Source organism: Camarhynchus parvulus, chromosome 7, assembly GCF_901933205.1.
Source record: "Camarhynchus parvulus chromosome 7, STF_HiC, whole genome shotgun sequence".
In the NCBI taxonomy this organism is placed as follows: domain Eukaryota; kingdom Metazoa; phylum Chordata; class Aves; order Passeriformes; family Thraupidae; genus Camarhynchus; species Camarhynchus parvulus.
Window position 1 is genome coordinate 24,827,917 of NC_044577.1, and position 8,943 is coordinate 24,836,859.

Sequence of the window (8,943 nt, forward strand, 5' to 3'; positions counted from 1 at the left end):
CGCTGGTAATAGTAAACTGGAAGAACATTCTTTGTGACCTCCTCTCTTTGCCTGCACACCCCAGACTCCTTCTCCAGCTCCATTCCTTGTGTATAATTTTACAGACACAACACATATTCTCCAGTTAGAACATGTCATTTCCCCTCTTGTTCCAGTGACAAATTTGCATGAAGGGAAAGAAGAAAATTCTATATTAATGCCCAGCAGGTTGCTTTTATGACCTAGGAAGAGGATAGAGAGCAATGGATCAGTATCTACATTCTAAATGGGGCAACTGATGCCCAAACATACAAGACATCACTGAATTGTTATGGGAATGACTACAGTGTGTCACTGGTGGCATAGATCACAAGGCATTTGTCTCTGTTCCTGAAGCACTGACGAGCTGTCATCAGTGAAGAACCATTGTCATCGAGGAACAATGCTTCACCATTTAGAGCAGTAAATGGAACAAGCCAATTCTTATCCAGGCAGTGCAGCATTTATCAACTCCTTATTGCCCAGCTGGGAACAAAGAGAGGATTCTACCCATTTGAAAATTATTATTATTATTTACTACTTTATTGGCAACACAGTGCACTGAATAGTTTTAGAAGAAAAATTTATGCCCCAGAATTCCTAAGGGTCAACACTCAATCTTTCTCAATACACACAATAAAAGAGAGAAGGAAAACACATTTGTTTCCTTCCCAGTCCAACTGCTGCAGTGCCACCGTGGTTAGCATTGAACACCATTCTGTTTCATGTGCTGGGGCTCTGTGCTGAACCCTAATTACCAGTGTCAAAAGAGAAACATTCCTCAGAATGATACCAGTTATTCTTTGCAGCTTCCACTGCTGTGGTTGCTGCTGAATATCTTTTGAGTATTTTCAAGTACCAAGCTGAACGGAATGCCGTGTGTCCCACTGCAACTCAATGCTCTTTATGCCATAAAGATATCACAGATCCCAGGCAATTAACAGTTTGGAAAAGAGTACATTAACACCAGCTACTAAAAGCCTTTTATAGTCTTGAATGGTATTCACAGAGCAATTACAAAGTTAGCTTTTTCTTGTTACTGCTCTTAGGAATCCACCTAAAAGTAATGCTCATTAAAATTACCCCTTAACCTCAAATTCAGAGTTGTATTGTCCAGCATGGGAACAGCATGCCCAGCCTGGGAAACATTTACAAGTTTATCACTGGTGAAATGTGTTTGATGCTGACTAAGACAGGAGGGAGTCACAGAGACTTCCCAGCAAACCTCCAGCACCTACATCCTACTCATTGATAAGCCAGTTTCTATCAGGAATATGGGCTACCCTGTTCCAATACAAGCACATCAGCACAATCCTAGAACTGAAACACCCTCCAGACCACGAGTCACAGCAGTGCTGGATGCTACTTTAAATTTAGTCACTTGAATAATCTCCATTCATAACAAAACAAATTGTTGAGCTGCTGTTATCCAAAGCCTGGTTCAACCAGGCTCAAACTGAGGGTTCACTGGAAGCTTCCTCCTCCCTGCTGCGCACGAGCACACAGGGCTCTGATTCCAGGCCTGACTCCTCTCTGATCTGGCATGTGCAAAATGAGGGCAAAGGGTGGGCTGCCACTGATAGAGAAGAGACTAAGGGCCTAGTTTTGTTTTTGTGACGTGAGCAATTTCTTGACTTTCCTTTCTAACACTAAAACCTTCTTCTCAACCATGAAAATGTCTCCAACTCCATATACAGTGTTTGAAAAAGAGTAGACAAGCATCTCTCTGTCAAAATTATTTCCATAGATAACTTCTGCCATAGAAGAAAGATTTTTTTTTTATCATAGATGTCAATGAATTCAGCACATCCTGTTGTTATGGCTGCAGCACACTCCTGGTAATTGGATTATTCAAGGACTACACAGGTTGAGATCCCTGGTGTTGCATTAGAGAATGCAAACTTAGAGAGGTCTTTATTATGGTAGAGAAACACGGGATAAAATAAAACATGTCATTGCCACTTTGTGCTCTGTACCTTATTTTCAGTTTAAGTACTACAATTGTACATTCAAAAAAGCCAAAAGATCAACTCTGGAGGCCTCTAATTGACAGGTTACAAAATACAACATAAGAGAATGGACCAGGACTCTAATGCCTATTTAGTATTATAGACAGGTAGGCTCATACAGACTTCCACTGCTTTATTCTGAACTTGTACTGATAATCTCCGGGCACAAAGTTCTGCACATGAACCAAGTTATCCAAGTTCCAGCATATGTTTGTAAGAATGTAGAGAAAGAGCTAGCATCATGCAAAGGAAAAACACAGCTAAAAAATGGGATTCCTCCCCTAGAATACAGACCAAGAAAGATCCTTCATGACATTTACAAATGGCTTTATGCCCTCTCTTTTACTAAGCTACCTTCCTTTATTTTTGGAGAAAATACCAGCTAAAGTATTAAATATTTTCTGCATATTTCAAAATACATCTGTGTAGAAGGGCAGTTAGATCACCACACTATGAACTACCAAATTTTAACTGCTTAACAGAGCAGATAATTAAAAATAAGAAAACCTGTGCTTTGCCATCTTTTTTCCCCCTCTAAGTTCTATATTGAATTATTTTCATCATTTAAAACATCAGTTGCACTCATCTAGTGAACAAATGGCATTACTAGCCCAAGAGGACCTGCACAGGGCAATAAAAAAAAAAATCTGTGACAACATTAATACAAGGAAATTAATAATCAATTATATTAGCCCAGCACTGTGTACCAAGAAAAATTAAAAATATTGTTTTTCTCTAACTCTACAGACATGACAAAATGTCTGCTTATGCTTCCTGCCTTACCAAGTGATGCTTTCAAAGCCTTCAAGAATTGCCTGTGATTTTAGACCTTTATTATATCATTATTATTCCCTTCCCCTTTCTCTTAGTTTGAGTAGAGAAAGCTTAGTTAAAAGCAAAAAGAAAAAAACACAAAACAGTTCATATCTCTTAAAGACTTTACTGTAAGCAGAAGTAAAATGTTCATACAGATCTACCAGTTCTTTTCTCTTTTGCACAGACCCAGAAGAGATGAGTCCAGCAGGAACCACATCCTACAGAGACAATACTTGTATCAGTAAGGCCACAGCAGACTGAAATAGTAGATGCTACAGAACCAGAATATCATTGCCCTAATTCTGAGAGTGGAAAAACACAGCAGAGTTCTTTACTATTATTATAAAAAAAAAAATTAAAAATTAAAAAAAAAAAAAGCACAGCAGGCTGGTGCCCTGTACAGACAGCCCTGGAACACTTGGTAGGATTCTGGAGGCTGGCAGGCAAAGGGGAAGGAGACAGAGCCTGGCATGTGTGAGCTGGCACATATACCTTCAGTCCTCTCTTTCTCCCCTTCTTGTGTCTCTTTCAGAGGAGGGGGTAGGTAAGACTGTAATTCAAGTTTGCCAATAGAGCTGAAACCTGTCACATCTACAGAAAATCCATTTTGGGGGCTAAAAATAAATAAATGCTACCTCACACTCCCACTGCCTTCGGATTCCTATTCATTTCAGTATTCAGATATCCACTTGCTTCAAATAGCAGCAGAGAAAGGAGAAGGAGGGGAAGAGGAAATGAGGAGCAGTCATGGATTTAGAAACTACTACATATAGCAAATATGAATATGAATTAACAGAGAATTGGACACAACCATGCCAGATGGGATCAACTCAATTGACCCCTAAGGCTTTATTTTAGCTACTTAGATTCTCACATTGATTGTACATTCATCTCTTGTTTATATACACAACTTCACTTTCCCATTGGTGAAAGAATGATTACAGTACTTAAAAAAACAGTTCACTAGTCCCACATGGACTGGAGTGCTGGCAGAAGCCTGTATATGCCATGTGCAGGGAGAGCTTCACAAGTAGGTTGTTCTACCCACCATATTTTACACTTGAAGTCTATACTTTGTACAAATGTACCAAGCACATTTGAAAACAAATTGTTCTTGCTGTTAATTTATAAGGAAAAACCTGCTGCACTTGCATGACATTAAGAGGGGGGAAAAAAAAGAAAAAGAAAATGTCCAAGCAGATAATGTATTGGGTGCTGAGATAATAACCCTGGATGGATTCCTGTAGCTGGTAATGCCATCTGCCTGGTGGATGCAGAATCCAAAGACCTTTGTAGTCCATGGAATGACCATCTTGAGACTGATTCACGACCAATGAGAGCTGACTGAGTCAAAGGGATTGAAAGCTAGATACTGACAGGTATGCAAAGGAGGTACCCACCAGCTGTGGGTCCTTCACAGCTTTTCTCTCAGGAAATCTCATTGCTTTGGACTATTTCTCCATTGATACATCTGAAGGCATGAAAAAGCTAACATTTGTGTTCTCCCCCGTATGAAACTAAGAAGAGGAAGGCATGTCTGAATATTATTCTCTTGTTAAGAATATTTAAGTAGTGGAGGCAGAGGAAAAGCCTGAGGTTTGTCTGATGTTCTTTACTCAGCCTGCAAACACACAAGGCACAAACCAACGATCAATACTCTACCTTATCTCAGCACAGCTTTTCAAACTTAGCATTTCTGACCACACGGATAGAAAGGTCACTGTTTAAGAAACCTCTTGCCTTTGCCACAGTTGACTCAACAGGTCTCATTTGTGCTGTTACACAAATCCCAAACACACCCTCCTGATCTTGATGGCCTCAAATATCCAGTCAGATTTGCTCCTGTAAGTTTTCACTTACACTTGGCTGACTCCTGCGCAATTATCACCACTGCAGAGAAAGGAAGGCTAAAATCAGAGTGAACACTAGTTGCCTAAAATAAATAAATAAATATATAATATATATAACTTCCATGTAAAAAATATTTACATTTTCTTCAGTATTTTTTCCAAAATAAAAAAGCCAGACACACATTGCCTATTTTTAACTGAACAGAATTATTAAAGACAGATCTGTCCTGTAAGGCCACAAGGAAATCTACTGCAGAGTAATGGACTGTACATTGACCATACATTTCTGCAAGAGTAGAAGATCTCATTCTACTACACACTGAATTTCTGCAGCTTTGACTGACACTTATGACTGGGTTTCAGTGAAAGGTTTGAAAGTCTCCTGATCAGCTAGTAAGTGCTGGTGAAAAGGGATAATAAATGTTAGCAATGCTGGAGGTGGCAGAGGCAGCTGTGTTCTGGAACAGAAACATGCAATAATTGAGAATAACTTTCACAACGGGAGTTAAAAGGTGCTACTTGACCAGGAGGTGTTTTAATCTGCTACATCCTTTCAGGCCATGTGTGAAAAGTCAGTCAAGAAAGATACAAGTAAGGCGGAGGGAAGTATAAGATGTAAAATAGCAATAGAGGATATTTTTTAAGACGCACAACACTGAACTGGGGGAAGATCACTAATGGCTCCTGCAATTCTCTTCTGCAGCTGCAGACTAGCCCTGAACTGATATAGAAAAGTGTTTAAGAAAAACATGAGTTCATAGCTCCTTTCATTTTTTTTTACTACTGCTCCCTCCTTCCAATTTTAAAATGAAAAAGGAAGGGGGAAAAAGAAATGGGTCTCAACAAGTCTAGACTCACCAAAGCTGCTAATGGTTTCAGATCACAGAATATGCTGCTAAAGGGCAACTAATTCGTTATATAGCAGGCAAGGCTTTGTGTCTCCTTGTCTATCTGATAAATGTTGAAGTTTCAGTTCTCCCAGACATCATATACAACACATTTTCAGTGTTACATACATGGCTATTTATTCATTTTCTAGTAATTAGTATCCTGGGGAGAAATCCGATTGCCACTCTATTTACCTAATTTAATAAAATATTGCAAAATGCAAAGTGGGAGGAATTTCTAATGTTTTATTAGCATTTGGCAATTCTGATCTTCTAATGATGTCTACTGACCCCTAGCCTGTAGCTGTGTTTCAAAGCAGTTTCTTCACCAATTCGTTGTTTAATTAAAAACTATTACCAAAGAGAAAATTAGAATCAAATATCTCAGTGGCAGAGAAGATTTTTACTTACTCAGGACTTTAATTTTACAGCAAATTAAATAAGTGAGAAAATAATAATTTTAAGAGTTTTATAATTTAGAAGTAAGGGAAAAAAACAAATTAGATTCAAGACATATTAGATATTACAAAGAAAATTAAATGAGCTGCACTCTCCCCCCCAGCCCCAAGCATAATCCTTTTCAACTATAAATGCTGTCCCCAGTTTTGTTCTTGTTCACAAAATCTGTCAGAAACAAACTTGCTGAAGTCATTGTGAGCATACCCAGTACTGGCATCTGAATGCAACTCCTTTGGCCAAAGTATTCAAATTGAGGACGGTGCAGAACCCATCCTTTCTCATTTGCACTTTGGCTTTCAAGTAGAAACTTCTGACATTCGCCTGCACCGAGGCTTCTCATATGTGGAATTCTGTTATTTTCTTTGGTTACTGGGTACCTGGAAGCTCAGTAACCCTTTAAAGCTATAGCACTTTCACACAGCTACTTGAATATATTTCAAGATACTGCTTCAATATTTTAGCCCACATATGAGCTTTCTTGGCCCAAAACTGAGGAAGAGTGCACACCCTCCCTGAGCTCCAACATAAGGAGATGATTTATTTAAGCAGGTGATGAATTTTCATACTGGGTGCAATTATTGAGGTCTGTGCGAGCACACATAGATCTTCACATGCGAATCTAACGAGGTTTCTAGGGAACTTGCAGCTATTACAGATTCACAGGCTCCTTCTCTCAGCTCCTGGGAAAGCACTTACAGCTGATTCCATGCTAATTCATTGCTCAATGAATAAGTAAAATCTGTACAGTATAATAAAACCATTGATCATCATGCTTTGAGATTGACTCCTAAATATTTAGGAAGCAGCGCGTATTCAATGGAAATGTTTATTGGCACTGTGAAATTAAACTGTCACCCGTGAAATAGTAAAACTCATTAACGCGGAGTTTCTTTTTAAGTGTTAGGAATTAACTTTATGGCCGCATCCGTAATGGCAAGCCTCAGCCTTAAATCGCCTGCCATTTAGTATTCGCGAGCAATATTAAAACATATTAACTGTGATTTAATTGACTAGAAATTAAAGAAGATAGAGGAGGGAAATACATGTATAGGAAAAGAGAAGAAAGAGGCCGGGCCGAGCTGTTGGGAGGGGGCGGACGGACAGACGGACGGACGGACAGCGCTGCCCGCGGGGCTCGGCCGGGGCAGCGCCGCCGGCGGGGCAACAGCGCCCTCTCGCGGCCGCCGCGCTCCGCCCGCCCGCTCCGCCCGACGGGCCGCGGGAGAGGCCGCGCCGAGCCCCGCTCCAGCCCCGCCGGCAGCCCGGGGAGCATCACCCCCTGCTCTGGCCTCCAGGACTCCCGCACCGCCGGCACCCGGCTGCACCGGGTTTGCCCAAGCGCGCCCGTAGAGCCGCCGCCGCTGCCAGCTCGCCGGAGCACCGCAAAGCCCGGCGGCCAGGGATGCTCCTGCCGGCGGGGACCGACCCCGCAGGGCCGGCAGAGATACGTGGCGAACTTACGAGCGGATCTCCCGGGGTAAAAAAAAGAGCGAATGGCGATTTCCCAGCTGCGAAATGCTGGGGCAGCAGGGAGGGCGAGCACCACGCCCCGGGACACAGCCGCGCCCGTGGGAAGCGCCCAGGGAACCGACGGTACCCCCGGGCCAGGAGAAGACGCCCAGTGCCACCGGCGCTGCTCCGCCAGGCTGGAGCCAGGCTGCGCCCGCAAAATCGTGACATCCCCTGGCCCTTGCGGGAAGGACCGACCCTCCCCACCAGGCAGAGGGGCCACCCCGGCCCCGTCCCGGCCGGTGGCCCGCAGCCGAGGCAGGGCGACAGCGGCCACTGACCGCGAAAAGATGCAGCCAGCGGAAGGACAAAATTCGTGCGGGAAACCCCGAGAGGCTCCTCGCAGGCTCCAGCATCTCCTGCTCACTCCCACATCCACACCGGCAGGACGGTGGAGAGCAGTTCCTCCATCTGACCCCAACTTTGCATTTCTGAGCTCCATTAGCAAAGCAGAGCCGAGCTAAGTTTCTCAGAGGTCATGGCGCAATAACCCCGTTTTTCCGGGAGTTACTCCCCATCTCTTCCTCCCGCCCCCGACCCAACCCCAGGCAACTCCTGGCACTCACGTTACTCACAATTTGTTGCAGTTAATCCCAGATGCCACAAAGTGAAGAGCAGCAGAGTGAAGCCCCCGAGGGCTCGGGAATCCATCTTCAGCCCCGGAGGGGGAAGCCAGCCGCCCGCCTGTCTCCCCCGGTCCCGGTCTCCGAGCGCCTCTCAGCCTCTGTGCGCTCGCTCTGCCTCCGCTCATTTACTCCATACAGCATCCAAGCACTCCGGGTGAAGGGAAGCCGGGGCCGGCCGGGAGACTCTTCGCAGCCCTTGGAGCAGCCGCTCCGGACGCCGGCGGCAGTGCCCGAGCCGAGCCCGCTGCCCCGACTGCCGCCGCGGCGATTCACCTTGCGAGCAGCGGCTGGGTGGGAAGCACCAGCCGCTCTCTGGGCACCTCCTTATAGGCGAGAGCCGCGCTGCACTCCACCTCCTCCCAGCCCCCTGGAAGTTGCTCCTCCTCGCCTTCCAGGGAGGATGCTTACTGCAATCTTCACGCGTTGTTGATAAGCATCAGAGTCACGGAGTAAATCAGATGCCTAGAGAGAAAAAAAAAAATAAATTAAAGTCTTCCTTTTTTTTCTTTTTTTTTTCCTTTAGGTAGTAGCACTGTAGCTGGAACATTTTAAAGATCCCCGGCTCAGATGTTTGTTTGCTTATGAATACATATGTTATATACACAAACAAAAAATATACATGATCTCCTGGCAGGTACGGAGCCGACAGAGCCCGACGAGCCCCAGCCCCGCTGCCGAGGCTCAGCCTCACGTCCAGGGAGGGGGGATAAGCCTCGGACAGGTCTGATGCTCTATCCGCTCTTCTGTGAAGCCTGGTCCAATGCTTCCC

The 8,943-nt window shown here is 44.2% G+C and overlaps 1 protein-coding gene across 2 annotated transcripts in view; it reads right to left on the reverse strand.

The window, feature by feature from the left end:
• Positions 1-8,462, reverse strand: part of CNTNAP5 (contactin associated protein like 5) — a 271,197-nt gene extending 262,735 nt beyond the window's left edge. For both annotated transcript variants that reach the window (XM_030952826.1, XM_030952827.1), the window contains exon 1: positions 8,124-8,462. In XM_030952826.1, the coding sequence (XP_030808686.1) occupies positions 8,124-8,199 (76 nt within the window). In that variant the 5' untranslated portion in view covers positions 8,200-8,462. The remainder of the gene's footprint in view (positions 1-8,123) is intronic.
• Between the last annotated feature and the right edge of the window lie 481 nt (positions 8,463-8,943).